Below are 16,527 nucleotides of genomic sequence, written 5' to 3' on the forward strand. Positions count from 1 at the left end.
ACACGTCTCACCCTCTGTCCACAAGTGTGTCCGTGCTGCTGTTCATTGGATTAGTGACGGGGAGTTTGTGTGTGTTAGTGTGTGCTTTTCTGTATATGTGTGCATGCTTGTGTGTTTGTGTGTACAAACGTGTGTATATATGTGTGCGTGTCTGTGTCTGTGTGCATGAATGTGTGTATATATGCTTGTGTGTTCAAGTGCGCGTGTCTGTATTTTTCTGTGTGTATATATATGTATATATATGTGTGTGCATGAATGTGTGTATATATGCGTGTGTGTTCAAGTGTGCGTGTCTGTATTTGTCTGTGTGTATATATATATGTGTGTGTGCATATTTTCATGTGTGCATGCATGTATATGTGTGAATGAATGTGTGTTTGTCTGTGTGCGTGTTCACGTGTGCATGTCTGTATTTGTGTTTATGTGTGCATATATATGTGTGTGTGTCTGTATTTGTGTATGTGTTCATGTGTGTATCTTTGTGCATGACAAAGTGCATATATGTGTGCATGTCTTTTTCTCTGTGCATGTGTGTAGTTTTGCAGTGTATTTTGTCTTTTGTTGTGGGTTTATTGCTGTGTCTATACAGATATATATAGTAATGCATTTGTGTTGTTGTTTCAGCTATTGCTGTGTCGTGTCGGTCATATGAGTGCATAAGTCAGTTGTGTGTTGTATGTACTGATTGTGAGTTGTTGTCTATTCACACTGGTGTGTGTGTTTTTTTTTACGCATTAGAAAATACAACACAGCAACAAAAGCACCAGACCTCAAGAAACCCTAAAGCAAGATCAGCAAATTCTAATTTATAAACGTAGACCCTAGCGCACCATTAGCCACTTGACCACCATGTTCTCCTCCCAGCACTATTATCTCCCTCTGAGCCTCACCAGCGACCCTCTGGTCCTCCACCAGTGCTGGTGTTATCCCCGCAGATAAGGTCCCCTGTCAGTCATGTCGACCCCGGGGACATTCTGACATTTGGTGAGTGGAACAATGTCACAGCTGCTTATGTGACCTTTCACAAAGTCTCCGGCCACACTCTTTTGAGAACAGTACCTCAACAAGGAGCCCATGTCATGATGCTGCTTTTTTTTCCTTTTTTTTTTTTAAGAAATAACTCTTGAAATAACACGAGTTTACTCTAACCCTGCAGCAACAATTCAACAAAAGATGCGCAGCATTTGTGTTTCAACAACAATCTAATTACGAATATTGATGTTAGCTTAAAAAAGAAATGAGACTATTTGCGTGGACATCGTGCCTGGGAGGAACTCAAGAAAGAGCAACTCTAAGATGCAGGGACGCATGTGCTCACATTACCACCCAGTGGTAAGTTGAAGAACTGCAGCACATTAAGAAACAATGATATAAATAATTTAATTACGATGCAAACTTCAACCAGCTACAGTTTGGGAAGTGACTATGCAAATATTAATGTTCGAAAAACGTAGGAAATACTATTATGTACTGTATGTAATAAAGAACAATTCAATTGGAAAAAACAACTAGGAAACACATGAATGTTCATTAAATACAACTTTTATTATAAAACAATTGTTTTTAGACTTAGATTTCATAACAACAGCATTTGTGAAATAGTTATTGAAACTAGTATGTTTCATTGAAATATATGTCAGAATGAAAATCAACTTTTATGGCCAGTGTTGTAAACGAACCACTGGAATTTGTTTTGGTGGCATTACATATATAAATAAATGTATTTAAAAAAAATAATACAAAATAAATAAAAACAGATTACTACAATCACAGTAAATTGAAATAAAATAATAAACATTACCATAAAATGCCATAATAATAAATAATAGATAAAAAATAAAATAGATGTTACGGATAAGATCGTTAGCAGTCATGTAGCCAGCTAGTATTTTAGGAATCCAGCAGGAATGCTGATTGGTGCTATTAGGATGCAGACCATGCGAGAACTGAGTAAGCCTTCATGTGGAGTGTCAGTGTGTACAGAGCCTCCAAATGTATGCGTCGTCTCTGAAGCTCGGGACAGAAACACGCCGTTTGTCTCGTCGTGATCTCACTCTGAATAATAAGGACGACGGCCTGCTCGTCCTTCCTCTTCCCCTCGCTTGTTTTTTAATGGTCCGCCATGATCACATGGAAACAGATTAAAGCTGTTAATCACGAGGCTGCGTCCGTTCGCGGCGTTAACACTGGTGCAGTCTGGGAAATTTGAGCTCTCCTGCCACCACAGATGTGGTGATTGTGTTATCTATATGCAAATGTCGCGGGCAGTCGGTGGCTTATTGTGTTTCATACTTCTGTGTGAAAAATGTTGTGGGAAGGATCTTTATTTAAACACACACTTGTGTCACTTTGATTTATTACATGCTAGTGTCACACTCCTTCTTCTCCTTTCTTCTAGAAAACAAAACTTTCAACACATTTCTTTAGTAGCAGAACAACTCTGGATCAAGTGACCCAGGACGGTGTCGCACTTTTCACGATACTTTATCAATATTCGAAAGCACTGTTTCAATTATTATTATTTATTTAATTCGATCAAAAAAGGTTTGTATATCAAATCAAATTAGTTTTTTTTTTTTACCATACCATTTTGAACATTTAGAGTTTGCTGTTTAAAATAATAATAATAATAAAAAAAGATTAATTTAATAATAATAATAATCTTTGTTCCTACAGTATCGCAATGCAATGTCACAATATATTGTATCGTGAAATGTATCGTATGCCCAGATTTTTGCAAATACAGACCACTAATTCACAGTGTCGTTATTAGTTTTAATAAGTGATGAATAAGTGATGAAATGGATATAATCCAATGATTATAGATCAGAGAGTGCCATCTAGTGGTCTTAATAAACAAGGAATTGTTGTAGTAGCAGCTAGTGATGGTCTGATGAAGCTTCATGAAACAGTGTCATTATTATCAGAGTCCACTATATGGCGGTCTCTGCTGTTCTAATGAAACATGACATCATTTTTAAACTGGCGCCACCTACTGACCTCTACACAACATGACACTGCTTCATGAAGCTTCATCAAACCATCACTAGTAGCAGCAGTAGCTGTTTTTTCATGTAACTTTATTTCTTCTTCAAATTCAATTTTTATCTATAGACATACAACATAGTTGACACTTCAGATGTTTCATTAATTCTGTGGAAACAGTTCAGTTGCATAAAATCAGCACGAAATGAACGATGAAACCACCGAAACGTGACTCTGTGCCAGTGTGAGATGAAAGAGTGCCAGGCCCTAGGGCACTCAGATGGGTCCGGATCAAAGTGTACATGGGTGATAACAGCACAGCAGCGTCGACAGGACTTGTTCCCGTCAATGAAACAAGCCGGAAAAAAGAAGAAACACAGGGATACCAGTATTGGTATCAGTGACTGATGCGGTGAGGTGAGCTAATGGTTTTAATTTTATTCAATCCTGATCATTTTCATACTCTGAGTTTAAAAACACTGGCAATGTTTCCCAGCAGGTCTCTCTTCCCTCCTGCCATCAATCATTATGTGTTTGGTTGCTGCTGACTCAGCAGCTCTGAGGCTCCAATGGTTAATCATCATCGTCGACCCATGAAGCTCCTGGTTCATCAGCTGCTCCTCTCCTTCTGCAGATGGAGCCAAACAAAAACAACCATATCCTCTCGTATCGTACAACAGAGCCTTGCTTTATTTTGACTTCAATGTAAAAGACCAGTTCTAATCACGTGACTGTGCTCGTCTGGATGTTGGGCTACGACTGCCCACCAGTGGCCAAGAGAGTGTACTACATGACATCTTCCACCTGAACCAAGTAGCAAATACTATTGATTTATTCATTACTTTTTTTTAACGTGTGTAGTACAGATTGTTGTGTTGGAGTAGATAATATCTTCATGTTGTTGTGTTCCACTTTAGTGCGTGAGTGTTCTTTCACATCTAACTTTGTGTTTTATTGTTTCATTCATGTGTGTGTTGATCTGTACGTGTGCGTTAACTTCTTAGAGTTGTTGTTCCTTTTCAAGTGTGAGTGTGTTTGTGTGTCTAGATGTGTGTGTGTGAATTTGTGTGTGTATGTGTATAAGCATACTTGAGTGCGTGTGTGTTGACCTCCTGCTATGTGCGCATGTGTTTTGTGTGTGAGTAGGTGTGTCCAGATTGGCGTGTTTGTTTGTGAGTACACGCATGAGTGTGTAAGTTTGTGTTAAACCTCCTCCATTGTGTGAGTGTGTTCCTTCACCTCTAGTTTTGTTTTTTATGGTTTCATTACATGTGTTGACCTCAGTATGTGTGTATGTGTGCCTGTGTGTGATTGCTTACACTTGTAACTTTGTGTTATATTGTCCAACTACAGTGTGTTTTCACCTCCCTGTTTTATGTTTCAGGTTTGCAGCCTCGTCCTTTTTTTCCTTGTTATTCTCCTTCATACTGTGAGGTTTTGACTTTGAACTCTGATTGTCAGTTTAGTGTTTCTCTGACTAATTCTCGAGTGATATTCAATTGTTAAACTAATTTCTGTTCCTGACAGAACTCTATCAGTTTCTGAGTCACCTTTCAGCACTGAACCACAGAGTCAGCCATTTCAAATATTTTTTTTAATTATAAAACATTATAAAATAAATAAAAAACAGGAGAGAGACAGAAAAAAATATCATGATATTCTGAAATATACATACAAATATAAAAAAACCCTGCTTTTAAAACGTATTCTGGATCCAACAGTGTGGTACATAATGAACATCTTACTGATCAGAACTTAAGAATGTTTGATTGACTAACAGTAATGAGTACAAGCTTCTCTTCTATGTTATAAACTGTCAAATACTGTTTCTATGTTGTTGTGCTTTAAATTCCACACATGGGTGGAAGGAAATAGAATTAGCTTCTCCTCCCTCCCGGTCAGATTATGTCCTTGGTTAAGCCTGATAATCCATAACTGGGCTCCACCAGGCGCCTCAGTCTCTGTAGAAGGCATGTCCGACAACACACAGGTCTGGATGAGAGGCAGAGCGTGACGTAAAGCTGAGGTCTGATTGGCTCCCCCATAATTCGTCTTCCGTGGTCGGCACGTCGTCGAGCCTGCAGAGAGTAGAAAGAGCCTTGAAACTTTTTCATGAAAACATTGTTTTTTGTCAGAAGAAGATTACGTGTATCTGGAGGATTCTATTCGTCTAAGCATACAACACAAACAAACAAAAGAGACAGAAATAAAACTTTTAACTACATTTGTGGAGGTGTCGTAGTGTCTTAGAAGATACATATATTTTATAAGTGTTTAAGTTACTTTCTGGTACATGAGGAATATAAGCAAATAAGAAATAGATGCCTTCATAATTTGACTTTTAAAAACGTGTGAGCTCAATAGAATACATTGAAATAGAAAACCTTGAAAAATTAAATGAAAGTTTTTTACAAAAGTAAAAATAAAACTATTTTAATTAAAAGTATGGTTGATGTACTTTTTTTACCTATGGAAATACCTTTAATTAAGAATAAACATACGCCTATTAATGATTACAATACAGTAGAATTACTATTTAACTAATAAAATGAATAAATATAAACAATTTAAATTAGCCTTTATAAAGAGTTGGAAAATAAATCTTTAATAATCTTTCCATCAGTTACACAGACAGATTGCTTTGTGCACATGAGATGAAAACCCTAATTAACCATAGGACTAAGAGAACTTGACCAAACTTGAACACAACGTGACCGAAGAATACTCACCCCTGTGTTGAAATGGACGGTTCACTCCCACAAGTCTCGGCCACTGAGACTCTCCTTGATCTAGATGGAAGCGTTAGACTTGGTCTTCTGTCCGAATGGCTTCGACGAAGGAAAGGTCTTGGTCCTTGAACACTCACGGGAAATCTCCCCCGACCTTCCCAAGCCTTTGACAAAACAGAGACTCGAGAACAGGTCCACGCTTGTGGAGGTCTGGGACAAGGCAGAGTCTCAAACATCGTTGGTGATGCTGGGCAGAAGACGGACCGGGCATTGTTGAAGGAACGAGCAGCGTCTTCTGTGCTGCTCTTCCTTCTTTGTACCTTTGGTGATGCTGGCGGAGAAGGTGCTTTAAAAGAATAAGATGAAAAAGTATTTGAGAATTTCTGACTTGTTGAAGGACTCGTGTGGACCTTTCGTATTTCATTGGGTGAGGGTAGTCTTCCGTACACAGGAGGACTCGCTGAAGAAGGGGGCGTGGGCTGCCTATTGAAGGTTTGAGGACTCGGAAGTCTTCGATTGGATGTGCAAGGGGTGGAGGGAGTGGATGGCAGCATTCGGCCTCTTGGCCCAGTTGAAGGTGTTTGACTAGTGGCACCTGAATATGTAGCATTATGCCCAGACACAGAAGGTTTGCAGGCACCTTGCAAGTTTTCTTTAATTGTTGATGAACAATCTTCACTGTAGTTCATTGATTTTTCTGTTTGACTCTCAGGCTCACTGGCCGTTAAGTTACATGGAATCACCCTTTGACTAGTTCTAACTAACCCCTTCAAGCCCTGTGGGAAGCTTCCTTTACTAGGCAGCACAGATTGCACTGATGTTCGCAGCTTTGACATGGCTGCCCGTTTTACAACAGGTGACTTTGCAAATCTTGCATCCTCTTCTTCCCCACCAATGAGATGTTCTGCGCTTTCAAAAGAATTGTCCATCAAAACTTCCAAAGGGGGTGGAGGGAGACTGTCCAGATCTACTGATAATGACGATTCCAGTTTAGCAGAGTTTTTCACACTTAGCGCAGCCTCCACATTTCCCAAACCTGGCAGGACTGGAACTCCACATTTGCGAACACCTTTTAGGGGTCCCATAATGTTAGCATTGTCATGGTCTTCTATTTCCTGGCTGAAACTATCAATCAATCTTTTGACTGAATTTCTACCTCTATGAAAACCTGTGGAAGGCTTTGGGGACAAAGGTGGGCTTGGAGGAGGGGTGGCCCTTAGAATAAAAGGGATTTTTTTCTTCCCTTCTTCAAAGTTTTCTTCTAAATCCGTGGTACTCTCTTGTTCTTGGATGTGTGTCTGTGTAAGGCCTTCTTGGTCTTGAGTTGATGTTTGGCAGCTCTTTTGCAATGTTTGCCTTTTAGGATTCATTTTTGGCGATTGTGTTCCTTTTTTTTGTCTTGACAATTCATTCTTTTTATTGGAAACTTCTTTGCCTTTGTTTATTTTCTGCAGTCTCTGGTTCAAGGTTTTCTGTGTTCTTTCAAGTTCTAGCAAAGTTGGATCCTCACTTTTGCTCCGAATGGATTCTGCGGAACGGGATCGTCTCTCTATGGCTTTTGGGGGGGTTTTGACCACTGCTCTGCGGACTGGTGCTACAGTTTGAGGCCTCTTTGGAATTGTTCCTTTCTCATCTGACCACTGCCTTATTGTACATTTTGGACTGCCTGTTAATGCTTTTTTGGCACTGAAACTCGAGGGTGTGACAACGCTGATTGCATTTTTCATCTCTACATTTTTAGGATTTTCAACGTGTCTTGAAGCAATGCACCTTGGTTGCTGTGTTTCTCGATTCAGAAGCGGAGATTGCTTATTAAACCTTACACGTACATTCTTGGGCCCCTCTTCCATAATGGTGCTGTGATCACTATCATTGGACAAGTAGACTGATGCTAAAAAGGGTTCTTTATTTTCACTAAACATTACAGTGCCAGTCGACCCTAGTGAGTTCAAGGAAGAAAGTGAGTCACTCGGACTTATCTGCTGCTGTATTCTTCTTCTAGTGCTCATGGAGGTAAGTCCTTTTGGACAAACGGGATTTGTTCTTCTTGTCCCTGTGGACCCACAACTCTCTCTGCAAAGACGCTTTTCAGACCCGGCGACAGATTCACTTTCCCCTCCTATACCACTGTCTTCACTGAATAGCGCACAATCCTCTGGGCCTGGTTTACGAAGTGAGGCTAACTCAATACGTGATAAAAGCTGCATCAGCCTTATCTCCGCTGTCTTCTTGACCTTTAGCTTTTCTTCTAAAAGTTCTGCCACAGACGAAAAGTATTCTACAGCCTCCTCTAATGCCGAGTCCCCGAGTCCCCTGATGGTCTGAATCACATTCCGCATCCTCTGTGTCGTGTACTGAAGAAGCTGCTGCAATAGATCCGGAGGGGGCTGTTCACTACAGGAGCTAGATTTGGAGGACGCAGGGGGGTTCTTTTGTAGGCTTGGCCACGCTAGAAAGTCTCCGTATTCTTTCAGTACCTTTTCGCCCTCATCTGCAATCTCTTCCAACACAAGGATGGTCTGCTCATAGCTTAAGGCCATGAAGGCGACCATAGGCTGGACTGACTCCTGCGTCTGAGTCGCCTGCTCCAACAGTTCAAGCACTGAATTGTATTTGTCGATGTTGGGATTTAAAAAGGCATAAGCTGCTTGATGTGCTCTCACAAGTTGTTCTGGAAAGTCGACTTTTTGGTCAACAACTTTATCCTTATCTTTCCTTTTGCCCCCTTTAGCACCTTTCGTGTTCTTCTTCGTTCTCCTGCCAGACTTTTTTTCTGTCGCTTCCTGTTTGTCCACGTGTGTCTCCCTTCTCTGTTGTAGTGAAGCACCGCTCGTCTTCTGACTCACTGCCTTTTCCGAACTGATCTCGCTTGTCTTTTGTGCTTCTCTTTGCTGCGTTTTCTCAGGCATGAGATTTTCCTGGATATGAACATCTGCTGGTTTGACACCGCTGTGATTCCCCTCACCTGGAATGAAATCCCTTTGTTGATCCCGAGGTTGTGATGGCAGCATTCTATTCCTCCTGTGTGCGTTCATAGTAACAAAGTTGTTACCTTTAGATGGTGAGCAGCCCATTTGAAAAACACGTGTAAGCTTGATATCCAGAGATTTCGGCTTTAAACAGCGAAGCAAATTGCTAACCTAGCCACCTGCTGTATCTCTTAGCTTCAGATGACGATGGTGGTCTAATCTCTTTCGATCATGCTCCAGAAAAGGAAGCCAAGAAACTGTTGAATCCATTGTCAAAGTCAAATCCATACATAAAAAAGGAATTAATCCACAAACTGGTCAATTTTTCTTTAAAAAATGCAGCTGAAGAGATTCTGTCTATCGTCAACAAGTACTGGCAGCTAAAAGGATTACGAGGGCTTTCAGTGAACTCCTCGGCATGAACAGATGTCACGTAAGAACGAATAAAACTCACCTTGGATCTCTAAGCCTATTTGGCTAATAAGGTCCAGTGGCTTTTTATAGCCTTCACAATAGTACCCACCCTGAGTACTGGAAATGTGGGCGGGACTAGAATAATGGGGGCGTGACCAGATACGCTTCTGCTTCTCCCGCTTTCCCTTTCGGGACATGCCCAAAATAAACAATATTTATTCATTCACCCTGCTAGTGTATACATTATTTATATATTAAAACTTTCTCTAACAGTACTTTTTTTCATGTTCCTTTAGTGGCGCTGCACATTTTTGTGATGGATTAGAACACAATATGGTTACATTTGTAGAATGGGAAACATATATATCTATTAACAAGCTACTTATTTATATGTGTATTAGCAGATAATTAGTCACATATTAACCATTATAAAGTACTAACTCATACCTTGTTCATTGTGACTATACAAAAGTATCTGAACTACACAGCAATTACTGATTATTAAAAGGAAATAAGACATAGTTCAAGATTAAATTTGGTGAGAACTAGCTTCTCTATTTCTATATTTATTTCTAAGTACCATGAGGGAAGTAATGCAGTAATAACAATTTTGTCGCTTTTAATGGAAAAAAAAACTACAACTATAAAAAGTATTTATAGCTTCCTAAATACTCAAAAGTAAGTAATGGTAATTGTGAATATGTTTCCTGTTCTAAAGTGGCAGCATATTTGTATTTGTCAGTTATAACGTCAAAAATGTTTAACACATTTCAGTCTACTGTGGTAACACACTAAACTTATTTTTAAACGGATGCTACCAATACAAGTATAGTATTGAATTTTTTTCTTTTAAGAGTATTATTAAAAGGGATTTTCTTCTCTCATGGTACTTAATATAATAAGGGGTAAAAAAAGAAAAGTTAGTTTTCACCAAAGTTAATCTTTAATAATAAGGGTACAATATAGAAAAAGGTTCGAGTTAGTATTTTATAATGGTTGAAAAGTGTTTTATTTGACTCTACTACACATATGAATAAATATATTGATACTAGTTAATATGTCTTACCCAATTTACTAATAATCTGTATTTTTTTATTTAAAAGTAAAAATGCGTGAAAACAATGTCAGACTTCAAACTCCCCTGTTAAATCTGTGGTAACTAATGCCATTAGTTGAGTTGATTGCCACCTGAGTTTTTAACAAATAATGCTCATTAAAAGTGTACTGGATTCGTCGGTCAACAACAGAGCGGTGGCGCCATCTTGTTGTGGTTCTTAGTCATGTGCGCAGCCTCGCGTCTGATTGACAGGTCGACCCCCGCGAACGTGATCGTTTCATGCTAACCAAGAGTTCCATCAACTTCGGCTTCGAATATCTAAAAGTTTCCTCTCAGTTCTGTAAGTAATCTGAATATTCAACTTATATATATTAAAACTCCACATAAAGTGCTAAAAAAGTGCTGTGTGTAGCTATAAAACTGGACTTTTCTCCATCTTTTGCTAGCTATGTACAATTGTAGCTTCGAAAAGTACATTAATGTTAATATATTTAATTATATCTCATTGTTTCCACCTACTTTTAGTATGTGTTAATATAAAGTATTGAAAAGGTTTGTCTAGAAGCACATAAAAGCACGTAGAGACAAGGAACTGCTGATGCTAGTTTGAATGCTAATGAAAACACCTTATAAGAAAAAGTAAGTCATTTTTATTTATATAGTGCTTTTCCAGACCAGGGTCATAAAGCGCTTAAACAATCAAAACAATATTCAATAAAGTATATATTTTAAAGATCAAGATAAAACTGATAACACAACAGGAGTTCCAGAAAATCAAGGAAAAGCCTGAACAAATAGAAACTATAATACATAACTTGTTTGTATTTTTCTTCAGGTTCTTCACAACTGAAACATGAGACACGGCGTCAATGTGACTCCCCTCCAAGTAGGAGTCAAGTTCAAACTAAGTATAAGAAGGAAACTACAGTCGAAGAAGCGATCGAAGAGACTCTGGGATCATGTGGATCTTTTCAAAACGCCCAGCAGGCCAACGGTCGTCATTCGGAGCGAAGAAATCGCAGCATACTTGAGGATTTTTGGTAAATTTATCTGCATTTCAAGTTCATTTGGTTTCGACAAGAATTACAGATGTTTCTTTTTCAGATGATGAAATGTTGAAGAATTTATTGTGGAAGGACTCGTGCTGTATACTCGCAGACAAGGTGAGATCCTGTCGGTCATAAATATTTCCTGGTCATCACCTTTGCAAAGAAAAAATAAATATATCATCTATTCATGTAGGATTTAAGTAAGTAGGTAAGTAATTTTTATTTGTATAGCGCTTTTCCAGACCAGGGTCACAAAGCGCTTAAACATTCAAAACAATATTCAATAAAGTATATATTTTAAAGATCAAGTGATCATTCCTTTATTTTTCTGAAATATTGGAGTAATCGTAAAATTAGTCTTAATGATATCACCATTACGCCGCCATTTCTAACATGTTTCTATTCCTCATCTTTCAGTATCTTCTGGCGATGGTCTTTGTGTACTTCAAAAAATGCTATTTCACTATCGAAGAATACACCAAAGAGAACTTCTTCGTTGCCTTGCAAGTCCAGGAGAATTTTTTATAAATCTTTATCAGAGCCTTTGTCTCTGTTCTGACTCGGCTTCTGTGCCGGCAGGTTTCTAGCCAACACAATGGAGGAGGAGGACGAGTTCAGCAGGTACGACATATTGTTTTGGGCTCTGTTGCCCGACTGGAGGAAAAAGGTTTCGAGTTTTGTGAAGCAGCGGGACAGAATGTGGGCTCGAATGAATTACAGAGCCGCAGTGAACAGGCGCTGCTGCGAAAAGGTGATCCAAATAGATTGAAAAATTGTCTCATACATCCACCAAAAATAAACTGGTTTTGTGTTACGTGCCTTTAGATAATGGCGTTGGTTCCTTCTAATGTTCTCTGGAAGCGAGAACGGGCTGAACACCATGGAGGAGCGGAGAGAATTTATGAGGACAAATGCTATTCTTCTTTCGGACCTAATGCCACACCGGTCAATTGTGCCCTCTGCAGCCTAAGTCGCTTCGCTGAGAAATTCCAGGTACAAGAAGTTCTAACTTTATGATTACAGGTTGATTTAAGTGACGCAGAAAAGCATTTAAATAAATGTGCTTTTCATCTTCTAGTCAGCCACGGCTCCTGCGGACATGACACCTCTGGATTGGAACCCCGAGGAGTGATACAATGCTTTAAAGTCGTCCGATAAAAAAGTTTCAAACGGTTCACCTAAACATTTAAACCCATAATTATTTATTTATTTATTATATTAATGTATTAAGAGTTCATTTAAAATGTTCACTGTCGCTGGTGTATTTATATTTAATATATTAAAATATATTTAACTTTCAGTCTATTTTCATGGTCGTTTTCTAAACCCTTGAGGACAGAAAATAAATGTGTTTGTGGTATGCCTTGTGTTGTCTCTTGGTCAATGTGAATGACCTCCCTGGCTTCCATAAATTCATATGTAGTGGTGGAGGTCATTCACTTTGACCCAGAGACAACACAGGGGTTAAATTTTCAACTCTTTTTTTCAGCGAGAAAAACACAGAAACCTGCTTTTTGGTTTATATATATATTGTATATTTATAACGTTTGTTACAGTAAAAAAAAGTCAAATCCAAGTGACATCATGGTGTTCCGCGACCATATAGCGCTGTCATGAGTGACGTCAGAATCTCTTGTCAAGGACAGTACCTCCTCAGCTTCACCAGAAAAGCTGAAAAACACAATTGTGTTATAAAAAACGAACATTTTTATTGAATTTTTAGCACTCACCTGTGTGGGTCCTCTGCACAGAGTGAGGTCGGGCAACGTACAAGACACTCCCAAATGGGGCGTTGACCACTGGATTAGAAGACATGATTAGATCCTGAACTCACTCAACCATCCATACCCAACAATCTACCTTCTTTTGCCTTATCCACTTCCATCTCATTTTGGGCTTCTTCCAGAGCAGGAGATTCCCTGCAATGAGTTTTCCCGTCTTTCTGGCGGATGGCAGGGGCCACCAGCCAATCACGCACAGGCACTTCAATGATTTTCTCGCACTGCAAAGGCAGCTGCTCACATCGAATTCCCTCAAGCAACTCGATGACCTGGGTTATACTGGATTACAAAAAAAATACTAGTAAACAAAGGAGCATGAAGTGATGGATGTGCATATTGTAACACTCACTTGCAGAGGTAAACGGCGCACACACCGCCAGGATGCAGATGATGAATCACCGTTCCTAACACAAGTTGTGGCTGAATCATATCAAGAGCCACCTGGGAAAACATTCAGTTCGATAACCAGTTCCTTCCATACTTTCACAAAAAAAACAACAGACCGAATTGAAGCCATGAGCAGCCAGGAGAGCAGATGAATTTCTGAGGTCGGCGAGATGATACTGGACATTGTCAGGCCAGTCCACCCCACGCCGCAGTTGCCACGCCGTTCTCCATTTGGAGTAGTTGGAAACAGCTATTTTATGGTGATCCTCCCTGACCTCCACACTCACCACACGACCCTTAGAGCCAACTGACACAAACAACGTCTAGTCAGTCGCCGTATGTATTGATGAAATAGAGCATCTAAAATATGTTGAGTAGCTGCCAGACCTGCACGGGACAGAAATAAGGACATGGCTCCAGATCCTGATCCTGCGTCCAGAACATGGTCTCCCTCCGTCAAGTCCATCATCAACAGCATGCTCGCCATATCCTGGGAACAAAAACCTAAGAACATCATATTTGAACGGGGGATGATTCAGGACAAATACCTTTGGATAGCTGATGACGGGCGCCTTCTTCATAAACATCACATATTCCTCCAGAGCGACGCGTCGGATAAAGATTTTAATTCCCAGGTTCGAGGTAAAATAGCGTCCGGCTGACTGTCCAATAATGTCATCATGGCAGAGGAAACCCCAGCTGCTGTTCAGACGTCCACCTGTCTGAAGTCTGAACATCTTTTGGTACTCACAAGATCTCTTCCACCTCTCTACGATCAGCAGCTCCCCGATGGATAACAGACGGTCTCCTGGTAGACTGGTGGGGGTCTCACCCGGGGGTTCTGGTTCTGGATCAGAATCCTGTTCCAGGTCTGGCTCTGGTGGAACATTTTCAGGTAGCAAAGTGCTGATTCTCTCGAGGGGACACAAAGATCTCCTCCTCGACAGAGATCTATATCCAATTGTGTCAGTATTTTGCGGGACGACTTCTTCATCGTGCCATCGTGGGGTTGTTCTCAATGTCCTCCTCAAAATATTTTGATAAACATCCGTACAGTTTGAATGACCCGGCGAGGATTTACCACCACGAAGAAGTCTCTGTAAGACGAGTAGTCCGATGCTTGGCATTTTCCCAGCCATTATTTAAAATGTTCAAGATGTAATAATTAGAAAAAGAGGGCAAATGAATGCGAACCGGCATATTCAATAAAAGTCACGCTTGAAAACTGTAGGACACCGCCATGATGGGTGGCGCATGCGTAACACGTCATGAATGGGCGACAGTTGCAGTATTCTGAAGTTTCCAGCAGAGGGCGTTCCAGTTGTTGTTTTTCGTCCCTACACAAGGACTGATACATCTCACGCATTAAACAAAAAACGTAAACTGCAATCCATTGAACAGATTTACAAATTTGTAGCTTCTTTTTCAAACAAAATGCCTAAAGAATTGACTGTAGAAAGAGTTTGCAAATGCTTTCACGCAGTATATTAGAGCAGATCAGCTCATGTTTTCAATGTAAACAATAGACTAATGTAGCAGTTCACTTTAAAGATCAGATTTCTTTTCCCCAATTATCGTTGAAGAGCAGCTGATGGATGTCATGTTATTTGGTCATCTAATGCTGTGTCTAATTGGAAAAAAAAAGAAGGTTTCAATCAATAAGGTTCTACCTACCTAATTGAGAAGTTTTTTGTGTGTTTTGTGTTTTCACAATGGTAACTAGCATTTCCAACACAAAAGTTTTTGGGAAAATTCCATTACAGTTTTGCCTGTCTTTAAAATAAAATAATTTTCACTGAATGTTTAAGATATAGAAACAAAGTATACATTTCAGGCCTACTATGTGCAAAAAAAAAAAAAACGGGGTTAGGTTATGTGTAAAAATAGAAACTTTTCAAAAAAAGATCTCAAAGAATATACCTGAAACAACGTATGTAAATCCAATATGTGTTCATATGAATGATTCAAGGTTTCTGATGGAGTAGGACCACTGAATAGGTGACGGAGTTTGGTTTATCTGGTGTATTCCTTAATTTTTAAAACTAGTATAGGTGTTTGGCTTATCTATCTATCTATATAAGCTTTTGGGCATAAAGTTAGCCGGTGTGTTATTTGTGTTCTTGGTGTCTTAAAAGTGTTGGAAATGTGTCATATGCATTGGTTAACTGTTATTACAATTATGTTTTTTCGCTTAACAAAAAAAGTTATTAAACAATAGAAAGTGTAAACTATTGGTCTTGTAGTAAAGTCCACTTTATCCTTGAGAATGGATCAACATGGACAACTTGAAGAGCATTGTTTTAGAATTAGAAACTTTTATTGCCAGTGCTGTATACACACATCATTGGATTGTTTGTGGTGGCATAAAACAATGGAATAAGATAAAACACAAAATAAGCAATTGAAAAACAGGACCAAGAACCAACGCAGCCATTCTGCTGTTTCTAAATGGCATAAAGTAAGTTCAAACAGAATCAAAAGAAGAACGGTACACCCTCATGCTGTAAAGCTGGGCTTTCCAATCTTTTTTTGAAGAGAGTCGCAATTAATGATCTGAAAACGAGTCGTGGCCAAACAATGACATCATACCAAAAGTTATGACTATGAAAAACTTGTTCACAGACGGACATAATTATTATCTTAGCAGCTACACGTTGTTGTGTTTTCATTTGAGGGAGACCTCGGGCTAAATAAAAATCTGCTCAAGGGCCTCTAATTGCCCTCTGGCCTTACTTTGGATATGCCTGTTATAAAGCTATTGAACACCTCATAGAGAGAAACATATCAGAATCATAAATGTTGTGGACAGTTTTGTAAACACAACATAGGAAATTCTGTGGTGTCAGTACAGAATACAATAATTAAATTAAATAAGATAACATACAAAACAATTACAAAAAAACAGAACAAAGCACCAATGAAGCCATTCTGCAGCGCATAATAACACTGGGATCAGAAATAAAAATGAAACTGAATAACCAACCAGACCAATAACACAATTTGGTGCATATGCTACTGTTAATATTCTATATCTTAAAATAGTTTTCCTTTCCGTCTTTCTATCCACCTATAAATCTATCTTTTAAAATGAAAACACGGTTTGGATAGAAATTGTTTTATTATGGAGAAGTATTACGTGATCATACCTGTTCAATT

At 39.2% G+C, this 16,527-nt stretch overlaps 3 protein-coding genes across 3 annotated transcripts; 1 reads left to right on the forward strand and 2 right to left on the reverse strand.

Annotated features, from left to right (window-relative positions):
* Window positions 1–4,939: 4,939 nt before the first annotated feature.
* pcare1 (photoreceptor cilium actin regulator 1) lies at window positions 4,940–8,788 on the reverse strand. Its single transcript, XM_087780097.1, has 2 exons — window positions 5,715–8,788; window positions 4,940–5,063 (listed from the first exon to the last, which is right to left on the reverse strand). The coding sequence occupies exons 1-2, from the start codon at window positions 8,786–8,788 to the stop codon at window positions 4,940–4,942; spliced, it is 3,198 nt and encodes a 1,065-aa protein (XP_087636223.1).
* Window positions 8,789–10,417: 1,629 nt separating this feature from the next.
* On the forward strand, window positions 10,418–12,441 carry spdya (speedy/RINGO cell cycle regulator family member A). Its single transcript, XM_087779961.1, has 7 exons — window positions 10,418–10,494; window positions 10,990–11,194; window positions 11,259–11,317; window positions 11,621–11,706; window positions 11,783–11,954; window positions 12,029–12,196; window positions 12,282–12,441. The coding sequence occupies exons 2-7, from the start codon at window positions 11,008–11,010 to the stop codon at window positions 12,333–12,335; spliced, it is 726 nt and encodes a 241-aa protein (XP_087636087.1). The 5' UTR covers window positions 10,418–10,494; window positions 10,990–11,007; the 3' UTR covers window positions 12,336–12,441.
* Window positions 12,442–12,735: 294 nt separating this feature from the next.
* On the reverse strand, window positions 12,736–14,596 carry trmt61b (tRNA methyltransferase 61B). The gene is made up of 7 exons (XM_087779930.1): window positions 13,920–14,596; window positions 13,759–13,861; window positions 13,488–13,678; window positions 13,334–13,425; window positions 13,064–13,263; window positions 12,934–13,002; window positions 12,736–12,874 (listed from the first exon to the last, which is right to left on the reverse strand). The coding sequence occupies exons 1-7, from the start codon at window positions 14,508–14,510 to the stop codon at window positions 12,840–12,842; spliced, it is 1,281 nt and encodes a 426-aa protein (XP_087636056.1). The 5' UTR covers window positions 14,511–14,596; the 3' UTR covers window positions 12,736–12,839.
* Between the last annotated feature and the right edge of the window lie 1,931 nt (window positions 14,597–16,527).

The sequence above is a fragment of the Callionymus lyra genome, chromosome 18 (genome assembly GCF_982586985.1).
Source record: "Callionymus lyra chromosome 18, fCalLyr1.hap1.1, whole genome shotgun sequence".
NCBI classification, from domain to species: domain Eukaryota; kingdom Metazoa; phylum Chordata; class Actinopteri; order Syngnathiformes; family Callionymidae; genus Callionymus; species Callionymus lyra.